At 38.8% G+C, this 15,705-nt stretch overlaps 1 protein-coding gene across 1 annotated transcript; it reads left to right on the top strand.

The window, feature by feature from the left end:
• Positions 1-5,066: 5,066 nt before the first annotated feature.
• LOC103697981 lies at positions 5,067-15,325 on the top strand. The gene is made up of 4 exons (XM_039133959.1): positions 5,067-5,269; positions 9,464-9,557; positions 13,075-14,064; positions 15,266-15,325. The coding sequence occupies exons 1-4, from the start codon at positions 5,067-5,069 to the stop codon at positions 15,323-15,325; spliced, it is 1,347 nt and encodes a 448-aa protein (XP_038989887.1).
• The last annotated feature ends 380 nt before the right edge of the window (positions 15,326-15,705 follow it).

Genomic DNA, 15,705 nt, shown 5'->3' with positions numbered 1-15,705 from the left:
ACTTTGAGAAGTTATAAGGTTGGAAGAATGCAAATGACAATGCTATTCAGATCTAGACTAGGCAATGAAATGCAGCGTTAAACCCATCATATAGAATTCCACTTGACAAGATCAGTTGAAAAATCCGATAATTCTACTTCTAATTGGTGTTATCGCCACTGAATCATGCTTTACCAAAAAAATCTTAAAATACACTCTAGTTGCATTTTTAATAGGTTTTTTTTTTATGAATACCTTCTTAAATATCGAATTTTATATGAATACCCTTTCAAAATTAATATTTATATGTATACCTCGTAAAACACTTGTTTTACCATTCTACTCTTTTTTTTTTATTTTTGTTTTTGCATATGTACCCATATTATCTAATGGCGTTAAAAGATTAACAGTTTCAAATTAAAATGACTAAAATACCTTTAATGGGAGACATGCAAATAAATCGCGACCACGATAGTAAAAAAGAAAATAGAGACAATAGCGTAATTTTAAAATTTTATTTTTAATTAATATAAATATGATTTTTCTTAACACTGTTAGAACAACCGTTATACTACGAGCATTTGTACAATAACAGAGTTTTACAAGGGTATACACGTAAATATTAATTTTGGAAGGGTATTCATGCAAAATTTAATATTTAGAAGGATATCCATACAAAAAAACTCTTTTTAATAATGTTGCTGATTTCATTTCATGTTGGAATTTAAAGCTTATACCTACCTAACATATTCCTAATTATGAGGTTGGAACAATACAATTTCAATGCTAGGCTACACATCATCAGAATACCAAAAAAAAAAAAAAAGGTTGCGGCAGAAGAATGCAGCTAACATTTTATATAGGTTAGCCTGTAGTATTAAAATTGGTAAAAGAAGACATCTACTTGACATGAAAGTTGAACCTAATCATCTAAATGCATGAAGGCCGCAAAGGAACCTACTTTTTATATGGTTCATGACCAAATGCTAATGCTTTGCAGTCCACGCATCATAGCAGAATCGAACAGGATTTGCAGTGCTGGAAGAAACAGATCTAATATTGTTTATGGGTAAACAATTTTGAAATTGGCCTAGTCTTCTAGATGCGGGATGAAATACTATTATACTTGGGCCGGATTTTTTTTTAATGGGCAAGCCCAACATGTAAAATTTTTAATAATGGAATTAAAGAGTGCGAAAACAGGGTTCAAACTCAGGATCTCTGCTCTGATATTATGTTGAAATTACCACTTGTCCTACAAACTTAAGCTTATAGAATGAAGTAGATTTATGTATATATTTTATATTTTCTTACCTGTTTTAGTATATAAAAGCTCACATGCAATGCAAATGCAACCAACTTTGTCCAACATGCTACAAGATATATCCAACTTCCCCATCATCTACCTACCATTTGAGATTTTGACACCATCAATCTCTAAGCCATAAAAAGAGCAGGCCAAATCCACTACCTATGAATACCACTGCAGATCAGCGAGACCTGGATCAAAATACTCACATCTAATCTCGAATAACTTTAATTACTGAACCACTTAACACCTGCACTAAGTAATATTTAAAAAAGAAGAAAAAACTCAATTTCATGCTGCAGCGTGAGTGTTTGTGTTTCTTGTGAATGATCCATGTAAAATCTATGCACGTCAAGTCACATCCTATCACGTAAGCGCGATGTATGCTACTATTGGGCCACCTGGAGTTTTCTACGTGCAAAATCATTGACATAATTCCACAACAATAATAACTTTTGGCAACCACCGAAGTGGTAGCACGGTTGGAACGGAGCTAAGATTCCATCGGAGTGGCTCAGATTCAAAATGCACGGGCGTCGATTAAATACGGGGACCGAATGCTCTCCGACTGGTTTGTCCGGTAGAGTCGCCATCTAATCTGCCTGTACTTAGGTGGTGCTGGTGTGACTTACCCACATGTAGAAGGGGCTGCTACGTTAGTGAGGCTCTCTTGCGGATGGGGAGGGTATGAGTAAAACTTATCTGCCCTATTGAACATTTTTCAGTGAGAAGAGGGCCCAGTGGGGGTTGCTATGCGGGTGAGGTCGTTCTCACCCCCTCTTTTCTTTTTCAAAGCAAAAAAAAAGAAGAAAAAAACTTTTGGCATATATATTTTTTGCATTATAGTATAAATACTTTCTTTCAGTAAGTGATTTTTTATTAGTGGTACTTTATTGTAAATATCGCTATAAATTTATACTCTACAATATATAACTTGAAGCGCTGCGGACTAGAACTATTATTATGGCATTTAACTAATATACGAGTCAATAATATCATACTTCGTGAAATTTTAAAAGATTGTAGCTAAATCTTAAATTATTAATCTTTATATAGAGCTTGGATAGTTTGGATTTGGTTACACTGGGGTCATCAACATATTATCATACGCAATGTGGAGGTTGTCGAATCTCTCATGATTGAAACTCTTTGAGGTGAATATTTACAGCAAGTTAGCATATCATCTTAGTATTATTGTATATAGAGCACTGGTTCGTTCGAACTTGTATTAAAATATTAAGAATCAAAAATTATTAAAGATAAAATTATAACATCATAATATTAACATTTTCTTACATCAAAAATCGTTACTACATTTTATTATAACATAAATAAAAATAATCATGAATCAAATATGATTAATTAGAGAGTTTCTGGAAAAAAAATTATATATGAATATGGTGACATGCAAAAGTTAATTTTAAAACATTTTTAATAATAAAATTCTGAAAATATCATAAAGAACAAAAATAGATAAGTTCATTTTTTTATTTTTGTGAATTTTTTAGAAAACTAATGATTAAAATATGAAATATTAAAATGTACATCATATAATTATTTGATGATATGAATATATGTTAATAAGCTTAATAAATCGTTCTTGTACAAGTTATAGTTATTCAAACAAGAGATCACTTGTTTGAAAAAAAAAATGGTATTCTTGCTTAAATGCTGACTAGTCTTTGACAGGAGTTTTGTCCAGAACGAGGAAAATGAGAGGCAAAGAGATGTAGACGGACATAGACGTCTGTTCTGAATAATGACTAATAACATTTATGAACAAATTACTACGCCATGCATGCGTGATCTATGAACGCGGTCTCTTTGATTTCATAGAAAGCTTTGCAAAGCCTTGGCAAATGATCCATTTGGGACTTTAGTCCACCCTAGGCTAGGTCTGACCAAAGAATTAATTTTAAGATTGAAACTATGAATTGCCAGGTCTTGGACAGACATATGTTGAGGTCTAGTCTGAACTTATGGTGAGAATTCTGAGATGGATCTAGTTGGCCATTGTTTTTATGGAGGGAATATATGCTTCCTTGTGACATTAAGCAGGTTTGAAATGTTCTTGGATATGTTCCCAAGATTGGCTTAATTAGATGAGTTGCAGTAGGAATAATTAGCAAGCTTTGGTTGATTAACTTGGAAAGGAGTTGAAGACATTAGAATTTAGGTTCGCTAAAGACTTTTAATCACCTGATTTGTATGGTATAAGCCCATGTGTTAATAAGTGTGCTAGCTAGAAAACAGCCACCATCATCGCTATATATAGAGCTTGGATATATTATTGGTCGTAATAATCACTGTTTTTCCATGTATATCCATGAACTGTATAAAGTGGTTTAATTTCCCAATTTTCAGGTCCTTTGCAAGATGATTTGGCTAGACTAAATTTTTACCATTCAAGTTTCTATATATTTAAACAAATCCAAATGCAGAGGCATGTATGTCAACTTTTTACCAACAAATATGAAAAAAGCAATTCTGCAGGTATACATGCGTACATGCGCGCGCGTACACACACATGCATATATATATATATATATATATGAAAAAAATCATTACTTTGATCATTAGGGCTATACTGCATTTTGATAAATGCCTAACAAACTTTTATTACACTTAAAATAAATGCTTAACAAACACTTATCCAAAAAATTGCTTCACAAACAAGTGGCAAAAATGAAAATGCCTTAGCACATCACCATGAAAAATATGAGCAATTCTAGCATATATAGCACAAATATTTTAAAAAATATTATGGAATATAATTATCTTATTGCTTCAATTAATTTCACTAATTATCAGGTTTTATCTACATGCTCTTGTCAGCAAATGGACAAGGTATATTGGCAATTATCCGTAAATGAGTGAAGAAATAAGTGGGTTGCACATTGGTAATATTGCCTGATTACGCGTTAAGGTTATAACCAAGATTCGACCTGTATATCATTTTATTTTTACAAAAAAATTTTTTCCCCTACTAATATATATTCTTTTTAGATTTGGGGAAGGCCTTAAATATATCATTTAACACATCACGTACTTATATTTTAAGCAACGATTCAAGTGCCAACCAACCAGAAGCTATGTTGTACTTCTTCCATTAATACAATATCAATTCTTGCTTTACATATATATATATATATATATATATATATATATATATATATATATATATATATAAAAGACAATTTTTATATCGATGGCTATGCATCATGAGAGTCACAATCTAATCAAGACCTACTCTCGACCCCGACACTACCTTGATATATGGAATAAATCATGCAACGAAGTGAAACATGGCGGCTGACACTACGAATAAATTTTGTGATGTATAACAATTTTCATATATATATATATATATATATATATATATATATATATATATATGATGGGGGGCGAAATAAGTCGTTATGCCCATAATGAAAGGGCCACCTAATTTCGGCCCAATAGACACCAACGCCAGCCAGACGAAACTTCGGTCTGGCTTAGAACCAGCTCCATCGACCTCGGGTATTCACCGACTTGCCCCGACCAAGCTCAGGGCACCTTCTGTATTCGCCGACTCGCCTCGACCGAGCTCGGGGCGCCCTCTCTAATGATACGCCCCGGCCCTTGAGCTCGGGGCGCTTCACCGAGCACACCTTGGAACTCGGGATACTAGGATGGCCTCAGCACCTGTCTAGCCGACCTCGCCAAACGTCTGACACGACCTCTCGACGAGCTCGACCTCATCAATGGTCGTATCATGTGCATGCCTACGCCCTCCTATATGGCCGTACATTGCGACGCCACCACGCCATGCTACTCCGGCTATATCCTGCTACAGCTGTCAATGCCTTACCGTTTCCAAGAACGGACTCTACTGCGCGCTACAAGTAAGCTCTGGCTCCGCGCCACTCCCACTCATGAAGGGAACGGGCTATACCTCCGCCACCTAAGAGCTCTTACTAGGACTATAAAGAACCTCAACAGGTAACGCTTAAGAGACTTTTGGCTGGACCAACAGAGTTCCACACTAACTTGTTCATCGGAGGGCCTTCACTGAAAACACCGGTGAGGCTTTGTGTAGGTACACCACCGACCATGGAAGGCGGCTCTCATCCTCTTCTTCCACACTTCGGCGGCTCATCTGACTCCTCCGGCGTGGTCAATCTCTCTCAGGCCAGATTTGAACCACGACAATATATATGTGGCTTCCAAACAAAAATCATTATTCCTGCAGTACAGTTCTTGAGATGTATATGTCGTGACATCAAACAAAGCCAGTTGACAAATATGAGCCACATGCTCCTTTTGTATCCTATAATAAGCATAGGCATATCCATAGCTCTTATCCCAATACCTGATCTACTATTTCTTGACATACACATTCCTTATTATTTAAGGTTTGTTTGGATGATTGGGCTGAAAAATCCTATAATTCGTAGATTGAGCCAGTGCAATCAGTAAGATTATAGAATTACAGGCTGGGCTAGGTCTATATTCATAAATACCTAGAAATAGTTTTGGTGTGAGTCAGCCCGAATCCTATAAAGAGAAAAAAAAACTTATTGGTTGTACTGGCCCAATCCATGAATCATATAGGATTCGTGCTATAATTTTTTTTTCTCCGTATAGGACTCGAGCCGGCCCATTCCAAAGCTATTCTTAAATATTGATGAATATAGGTCTAACCTAGCCTGTAATACTGTGATCTTGCTGCTTGTACTAGCCAATTAATCCACAAATTCTATAGAATTTTTAGCCCAATCATCCAAACAGACCTTGATGGGATAAAAATCTACGCATTAATCAACAATGATTGATAAGATAATTGTACGACAATTAGCAGAAAGTAACCCTTAAATGTTGGCATCTGACCACCTTGTGAAAGTACATTGGCTTATAGAACGCAAGTTCTTATTTGCTGCAGATGCCATAAAATCCTTGCATTAATACGCATCATGCAATCTACTTACGATATATGTCAATCCTTAAATGCAACACATGTATACCTTAGTTGTAACAATTATGTTCGAGGCCATTTAACACAAGCTAAGAGAGCCAACCATCATGTCCATTTCCTATCTGATAGACGACCAGTCCCACTCCTTTTTTTTTTTTTTTCCTAATGACCAGTCCCACTCCTCAACAGCACTTGCCCCTTTCAGCCTGCCATGAGCAACTGTAGGTCAAATGTTGGACCACGACTTGCTTGGCTTGTTGCCTCCCATGCATGCAGAGGCTATCGTTTAGCCTTCCAACTCCCTTCTATGTCGATGTCATCCTTTTTTTTTATATGGAGATCTCAATGTACGTAGGTCCCAAAGAAAAAAAAAGAGAGAAAAAAAACAAGTCCACAAATTTGAAACATTGGAAGAGCCACCCAATCCATACAGTACTTCTGCTAGGGTGAAGAAACGTGGCTAAGTAATGGGAGGGGAGATTAATTATTTTGTCCTGAATTCTATTGTTCCAAGAATGGTGCAACCAGCTTATTACGAGTTGTGGCCATTATAGTTGTTTGAAAGCCTGCATGCTGCTTATTTTTAATGAAATGGCAAACCGAAAAATGGCATGACACAAGAGGGAGACATCGAGCCGAAAGTAGCAGGATAAAATTAATGATAGAGCTGCAGTCCACAAGAGTAATTAACCAACAGTTTATGCCATGACTAGGCTGACTTAGAAAAACCTCACAAGATGAAAGCTCCTTCTCTCTCCAAGATCTACAAACAGCAACGGTAACTGTTGGTTATCCATATCGGCTTTCAGTTTTTTTATTATTATTTTTTAAATTTGCTCTCTCTTTCCAATGATCCAGATAAGGCGAAGATGTGAGAAAGTGAACAAAACTTCAACTTTTAGGGAAAGGTATGGCCATTCGAGCCACTCACTGCTGCATTTAGTGTCCAATTATAACGGATTTGGAGCAAAATAAAAGTGTAACAACCGAGGACCTCATCCAAAATGGCTAGCAGGAAGTTATTATTTGGGTTCCTTGATCCTGTATAAGTACCCAAGATATACACAGCGAATAACCGATGTGGGACTAAACACACGCCCGCACGGATCCTCACATACTCCCCCCGTTCAAGCCCTGACGTCCTCGTCATGCTAAGGGTTCATATATATTCAAATCAAATCATAAACACCACGATTGATCCGTGGTCAGCCCCAATGGATCCGTGCTGCAGTGTTCCCTAGTCCACATAGGTTATGGGCCGGGTCCGCTCTGATACCATTTGTAACAACCCAGGACCTCACCCAAAATGGCTAGCCGGAAGTTATTATTTGGATTCCTTGATCCTGTATAAGTACCCAAGATCTACCCAGCGAATAATCGATGTGGGACTAAACACACGCTCGCACGGGTCCTCACGAAAAGGATGTAGATATGGGCGTAATTATAATAAACTAAGTATGACAACAACTTTATTAGTTAATATCACAAGTTGTTACATTAACATATAGCCAACTAAGAATATTTGAGGCTTACATGTAAGGTTCAGTCCTGCATGGAATAATTAATTTCATAGAGTGGCTCTAATTATTGGAGAAGGATGTCCTTTAGAGAGAAAAGGATTGATGTTGGAGCTAGAAAGAGATGGTTAGCTTTACTTGTATTTTCGTTATAGTGCTTATGAGGATCACATGTAAGGTTTATTTCCGCTACTTAATGGCAAGTTATATTTATAATTTGAATTATTGATATCGTGAGTGTTATCACATCTATATGTAGTAGTTTGAGAATCGTATATGTTGAAATTATCGATATATAACATGCATGCATCATCAATAGCATGTTCGTGAAGTACAAGAAAATGATAAATGGCCCATAAATAATTAACAGTATTTAGTGGGATTTAATTACTTGACAAGGATAGCCTTTGGAGAGAGGGATTGTCAAATAAAGCTAGAAAGAAATGGTTAGCTCCATTTGTATTTTCCTTACATTACAGGCGTAATCGAAGAAGTGCCAGCTACAATTTTGAATTTTACTGCAGGCTAACCGTTGGTGCAACCATACCATCCTTTGGCAATTTTGTGGCTTTGATGTTTCGATGGAGTAATAATTTTCAGCTACTTAACGGCAAGCAATACTTCGAGTTTGAATTACTGATATTGGTGAGTGTGCCATGTTTACTGTGGAAGTTTGAGGGACTCGTATATTGAAATCATCAACAAATAACACAAATACACTGTACCAAAAAAGATGTTCCTGGAGTACAAGAAACAATATGTGCCTCACAAGTACCTCAGATGTGGAAAGAAGTCATTGCCCTAACATTAGAGTTCACTCACCTAAGAAGTGTTTCTTTTTTATTCCAATTGTTAGCATCAAAATAAATATGAAAAAAGGACCAACATGACCAAACAAACTAGTACATTCAGCAGAAAGGACCAAAAGACTAATTTGATTGTTTAATCCATCTTGGTGTACATCTATACTATTCAACTTTTGGGTTACCGCATATAAATCAGTTTTTTTAGAATTGTAATTTGAGGACTCGTTTCTAATCCCGGAGGATTCTTAGACTTGATGTAGATTACTTTGACCACTATGACTAGGGCTGGATAATGTTCAAAAATGAGATCAGCTACATCTAGAAGCCGAGTCGTGGTTAAACTTTTGGAGGCCATAATTTGGTCATACGATCTTCGATTGAGATGATTTTTTTTTAAGATTTACAATTAAGAGGTTGAATTGAGATGTAATTCCACTGTTAGATCCCAAAATGGGCAGATCAAACTGAAAGTTTTTTTTTTTAGATAAGACTTTGATCAAGCGTAGCTCTCTATCCGAGAAGAATCAGCCAGAGCGACAGAAAGTAGAGTTGATGTAAAAGTTGAGATCTACCTTCTTGAGATTTTTAGCTTTTTTTTACTAAATAAGTCTATTTTAGAAAAAAGAGTTATGCTAGAATTAAGAAGAGGAATCCAATCCAAATTGTGTTAAGACGGACCTCACATTATAAATAGAGAATATATATCTCAATTTTTCAAGAATTAATGAAAGAAATGAGGACTTAAGTCATTCTTTCGAGATTTCTCTATTATTTTTTTTTTTGAGAGAGAGATTCGAGTTGAGTGGGTTGAAGAAAATTTTCTTTCTCCTCGATCGGATCAAGTTGGTATCAGATCTCTGGTCTTCTATATCTGTGGGGAACTATGTTCATGATCCAGATGCATGAGCAATACAAGCAATCAGGAGAAGGGCTATACGTACTTCAAGTACATCGAAGGACAAAGGTTATGGCCGCTAGTTCTTCCTCGATGGGTGATGAGGAGATAAAGAGATGTCTCATACAACTAGAGGAGAAGATTGCCCAACTTACTGAGATCGTTTTTTAATTGGCAATACCTTCAGCACAAGCACCAACTGCTCGTATTGTGAACCTGTCTCCCACGGCTCGAGATGAAGATCTACCATCCAACGAGGAGGTTGAAAATGAGCAACCTACAAGTATGAAAAATCTCTCTATTCAACCATTTAAAATTGAGGCTCGAATTGAGATCCTAATATATGATGGGGTTGTTGATGCAGAAAGGCTAGATAACTGGCTAGACTAGTTAGAGATATATTTTACTATTTATGGATATTCTAGTATTCAGAAGGTAGCTGTCGCCCATGTCAAGCTTTCTAGCCATGCTCTTATGTGATGGAATTTGTACATGAGGAAAAATGATGTTTCGAATCTGAAATTGAATAAATTCAAGAGCCTAATCAAGAAGCAGTTCTACCTAATTGGCTACGAGGAGGATCAGCGATCAAGTGGCAGTAGGTATAGCAAAAGTATGATCAGTCTGTCCAGAGCTACACCACTGAGTTTCACAAGAAAATAATATCATTCAGAATCTCCATCGATGATTATATAGATTTTATGAAATACATCAAAGATCTTCATGAGAGCATTCGAAGGAGTTGAAACTCTTCAAAGTTGAAGACGTCAGCAAAGCCAGCTTGAAGGCCATGAGGATTGAGCAGAAGAATCAGCTTAGAGAAGGTCAAAAGGCTGACAAGTTCAGAAAAAATAGCAAAAATCTATGTCAAGAGAGGGAGTAAGAAAAGAAGCACGACAACACATCTCAGAAAAAATTATTGTGATCATTGTAACCTGCGTGGACAGACGAAGGAGAAGTATTGAAAACTTTATCCCGAGCCACAGCAGAAAAGAAAGACGCAGGAGGATAAGGATTCCAGAAAGAAGAAAAAAGTGATTCTCAATACTGCAGAAGTTGAGAAGTTGCCTGACCTCGAGCAAACAGACTCTAAATTAAGCCTAATGACGAGAAAAATCGAGACAGCTACTAAAGCAGATTTAGAAATGCAAGAGGAACTCTTTCGCTTGAAGATTTAGGTAAATTAGAGTGTCATTGAGGCTATTGTAGATACTAGAAGCCAGAAGAATCTCATCTCTGAAAATTTGGTTCATAAGCTGGGGTTGTAGATTAAGCCTCATCCACGTCCTTATTCTCTTGGTTGGATTCAGAAGGATGTTGAATTGAAGATTAATAAGCAATGTACCTTTTTTTGCCAGTACGATATATTACACAGACCTTGTATGAATACAACCCTAAAAATCAGAAAGTAAAGCATCCCTAAACCTACTAGGTACATGAGTCTCCAAAGTCCAAGGTAGTCATCTCGAATGGTCCACCACAAAAAAGGCCATCCACTCCACCACACTATTGGCCTCTCTATAAATATGCCTTGCCACAAAGGCAGAGCGGCCAGCCGCCTGACGCCAAATGTCCTGAATTAGGGGGTTAGAATCCACAGCTCCTACCTGCCCCTAGATCTAATTGATCACAGTTGCTAAGTCACCCTCCAATATAATACTATCAATCCTTAGAAAGCTCCGCGCGTGTTTGAGTCTAGCCCAAGTAGCCCTCAACTCTGCCCCATGAACAAAATAGTTGTATAACTGACACCTACCTACTGCAACCAGTCTGAAATTAGAGCCCCTAATAACGAAGCCATCCCCACCACTCATAAGCAATACACCTTCAAATTTGCTATAATTGAGAGGCATATCAACGAGGTAACTTGTGAAGTTGTTTCTTTGGATGTTTGCCGAGTTATCCTTGGGAGCCTATATCTTTAGGATCGAGATGCAGTCTTTTACCAGCGTCTGAAGAAGTATTAGTTCATGAAAAACGAGAAGAAGTTTATAATCAACGCCTTCAAAATACAAAAAAATGTAGACCTTTAAATTACTGCGCAAGCAAAGCAAGTTGTTAATGCTTGCAATAAGTTGGTGATGATAGTACAAAAATTTGATACTACTTATGAGAGGCCAAGCTCATGCTCTTTGATTTTATTGATCGATCTACTGAGATTAAGATCGAGGAGTCGTTGTAGTCATTATCGACGACGAAAGAGAGCAAGGAGCATACCTATTATGAAGTATAGATGCAAGAGCAAAGAAAGTGGTTTATTGAGACTCGAGAGTGAAAAAGAGCCAAGCCAAAAACCATCTCTCAACTAAGCTAGATAGTTCAACCATGAGATGGGAAAGCAGACATTTATCCACCTTTAGCTCTAATTTAGCGGGAGCTAAATATCCTAAACAGGAGGAGCCCTGATCCAGAGGATCTTCAGACTCAATATGGACCACTTTGACCACTACGAGCGAGACTGGACAGGGTTCAAGAGCGAAATCTGCTAATCAAAAAGCCGAGTCATAGCCAAACTTTCAGAGGCCATAACTTGGTCATACGATGTCCGATTAAGATATTTTTTTCTAAAATTGAGTATCTTTTCGAGATATGCAACTAGAAGATTAAATTGGGATAAAATTCTGCTCTTAGACCCCAAAACAGGTTGGTCAAACCAATTTTTTTTCAAATAAGACTTTGACTGGGTGTAGCTCTCTATCCGAAAAGAATGAGGCATAGCGACAGATGCAGAGTTGATGTAGAAGTCGAGACCTACCTCCTCGAATTTTTTAGATTTTTTTTACTAGAGATGTCTATTTTAGGAAAAAGAGTACTACTAGGATTAGAAAAAAAAATCCGGCCCAAATTATGTTAGAGCGGACCTCACATTATAAATAGAAGTTATATATCTCATTTTTTAAAGAATTAATAGAAACTTAAGCCCTACTTTCGATATTCCTCTATCTTCTTTTTTTTTTTTCGAGAGAGAGATTTGAGTTAAGCGGGTTGATGGAAATCTTTCTTCTTTTTGATTAGATCAGTTTTCTAGCAAATTTTTTGCAGGTAGCATGAAAGATCTTATAATCTTGTAGCATACTGATATGTAGGACTTGAATTGTTGCTTTATATTGGCAAAAGCTACCATGGTTACCTAGCTAATAAATGTTTGAGAATCTTTATATGCTGAAATCATCAACATACCACATGCATGCGTTGCACAACAGTTGTTTGCAAGAAACGGCATCCACCGGTCATTTGAAGGATCTGTTTCTATTTCACATGTGCCTCACAAGTGTCCTGCAATCACGCACTACAAGAATATTGGGCATTAGCGACGCGTTTTTTGGCCTTTAGCGACGCTTTTAAGCGTCGCTAAAAACCATCCCGACGCTTTCCTAAGCGTCGGTAAAGCGTCGCCTATGCTACAGTGGAGAAAATATTTTCCGACGCTTCGAAAAGTGTTGAAAATTAGCGACGCTTTACCAACGCTTTTTAACGTCTGTAATTTCGAGAATTGGAATTTAACGACGCTTTATAGCGTCGGCAAAACTTGCTCTAACGATGCTTTAAAGCGTCGTTAGAATTAATTTTTTTAAAAAATAAAAAAAATTGAATTATTATCTGCGGCATAATAGTTCCTCTCCTCCGTCGGCGGCGGCGGAGGCGGCTTCCCTTCCGACTCGCCCGACGCCTCCGTCGCCAGCTCCTTTGAGTTTGAATTCTCCGTCCGATTCCCCTCCGCCGCCGCCTTCGCCATCGGATCCATGACCTCCACCGATGAGCTCTTCCTTAACGACCAGATCCGCCCCATGAAGCTATACTCCCACCTCCAGCGGCCCCAGGTCCTCGATCTCAACGAAGAAGAAGACGACGACGACGAATCCGAGCGTCACCCGCCGGAAATGGCCGCGAGGGGGCGGGATCTGAAGCTCCGGAGCCGATCGATTCGTCGGAGGGCCAGATCTCATTCCCCGCTTCGGAACGCGCCACTCCATTGGCAAATGGAGGTCGAAGAACGAGAGGATAGAGCGAAAGATGTAGAGCCGGTTCCAGATCCGAAGCAGATCGAGGCGGAGTCGGCCACTCTATTCGTCTCGGCTTCGTCCTCCCGGTCCTCCTCCACATCCTCCTCCTCCTCCTCCTCCTCTGGAAGAACCTCCAAGAAGTGGATCTTCCTCAAAGATCTCCTCTATAGAAGCAAGAGCGAGGGAAGAGAGAGAGGAAACACCAAAGAGAAGTTCTGGCACTCGATTTCTTTCTCCCAATCCAAATCCAAGTCCAAACCTCCGCCGCCGATTCCTCCTCCCTCCGCCTCGGCTGTCGCTGCTGCTGACTCCTCTTCTTCCACCAATCCTCTGCCTATCGCTGCGATCTCGGGGGTGGAGAAGGCAAAATCGAAGGATCCATCGCCACCGGTCAGCTGGCGCTGGCGCTGGCGGAGGAGGGCGGCGGAGAACTGGGTGGGGCGGCGGAGGGCGCTGGCGCCGTCTCCGCACGAGCGGCACTACACGGCGAACCAGGTGCAGACGGAGGAGATGCGGCGGAAGACGTTCTTGCCTTACCGCCAGGGCCTGCTCGGTTGCCTGGGCTTCACTTTCCGCAGCTATCACAACCAGAAAATACGCGTATAGTGACGGAAAATTAGTGACGGCCCATTATCAGTCACTATTTGTGACGAATTAGTGACAGACAGAAATTTGGTCACCGTGGCGTAAACTTAGTGACAGATTAGTGACCGACCGGTCACAAAATATGCGGGTAGGGCGGGCGCCAAAACTTAGTGACCACCGTAGTGACGGGATATCTGTCACAAAATTGGTAACCGAAATTGCAACGAGACAGTGACAAATTCACCCGTCACAAAAATTGCAACCCAAATGTTTATAAATTTTTAAAAGATTATTTTTGATAGTGACGGATTATTGACAGAAATTTTCGTCACCAAATTTAATTTATAATTCCAAAAATATTAAAAATAATATTTTTGAGTAATTATAAATAAAAAAAGATAAAAGATAAAAGGAGGAAATCTAAGTGCCACGCTTAATTTCTAATCCCCCCCCGACCCGCCCGCCCGCCCGCCCGGCGCCAACACCAAAATTCTAATCCCCCTAAACCCTAGCCCCTGCAGCCGCCCCTCAACCCCCCCACACCACACCCACACCCCCCCCCCCTCGGGTGATCCCTAACCCCTCCTCCTCCCCCCAACCCAAATCCAACAAATTCCTAACCGGAAGGCTGTCCACGGCAGGGATGACCGTCCGGATTTCCTAACCCCTTCTCCTCCTTCCTACGCCGACGAGAGCTACCTGATCTTCTTCGAGTCTCCTCGAATGCGGATTCTCGCTTCGAGAGCTCACGTCCGAGGCCAGCATCGCGGGATTTCGTTCTGTATCTCTCGTGAAATGCTCGAGATCGGGGCGGTCTTTCTGATAAGATCTCTTCGCCTCGGATTTTTGATGAAATGCTTGTGATATTGCTTGAGGTACCCGTGCTTGTCCCTTTGTTACTATTTTTATATTTTTTTTGGGTGATTTCGGTGTCTGGTTCATATAAAATGGTGGAATGTAAGCTTAATTTATTGGGGTTTTTTTTCTTGTGATGCGATTTGTGGATATACAGCAGAGATTTGGATGATTCTGTGGTTTTTGATGTAATGGGATAATTTTTTGGTTGAAGAAAAAGGTCTCCGCCGCTTCCAGGAGGCTGCAATTTGTGGATATACAGCAGAGATTTTTGTTTAGCTCTATAGTTCATACTTCTAGGGTTTTCCGCCCTCATGATTTGTTCTTTATTTGTTTGTTTTTCTTTTGATTTTGTGCACAGGTGTTGATTCCGATACCAAAACCTACTGGTTTCACTGGTGCCGATCCTTACAAGATGTAAGTCTAATTGAATGTTCGTGTTTTTCTTAATTTGTCTAACATGTCATTTGAATATGCTTCTCTTTAGTCAATTTACTGTATCTGTGTAAGAATTGATGGCTGTATAATTTTCTCTCTTTATAATTGATTCTAAACATTTCATTGCTTTGTTGGAAAAATAATCTCAGCACAAGATAGATAAGCCCTGAATCATGTAAAACATATATCTAACAGCATCATGTACATCAATGAAACTTAATTTCTTTTTCTTCCAGATAGGCTACATTTGGGTATTTAAAGTTATTTACATAGGAGCTAGACTCTCTTCTATGAAATAAAATTTATTGATTCTGCTGATTTATTTAGCTATAAATTTCCCTCACAGGCAAATTCAATCTTTGT

Source organism: Phoenix dactylifera, chromosome 14 (assembly GCF_009389715.1).
Source record: "Phoenix dactylifera cultivar Barhee BC4 chromosome 14, palm_55x_up_171113_PBpolish2nd_filt_p, whole genome shotgun sequence".
Lineage (NCBI taxonomy): Eukaryota > Viridiplantae > Streptophyta > Magnoliopsida > Arecales > Arecaceae > Phoenix > Phoenix dactylifera.
The sequence above is the reverse complement of the archived record's forward strand: the minus strand, read 5'-3'. Positions and strand labels throughout refer to the sequence as shown.

Bases quoted from the DNA above. Each gene is read 5' to 3' on its own strand.
- LOC103697981 (XM_039133959.1), top strand. From the start codon at position 5,067: ATGGCCGTACATTGCGACGCCACCACGCCATGCTACTCCGGCTATATC. The intron at 5,270-9,463 runs GTAACGCTTAAG...TTCATGATCCAG, and splicing joins ACTATAAAGAACCTCAACAG to ATGCATGAGCAATACAAGCA. The intron at 14,065-15,265 runs GTATAGTGACGG...TTTTGTGCACAG, and splicing joins ATCACAACCAGAAAATACGC to GTGTTGATTCCGATACCAAA.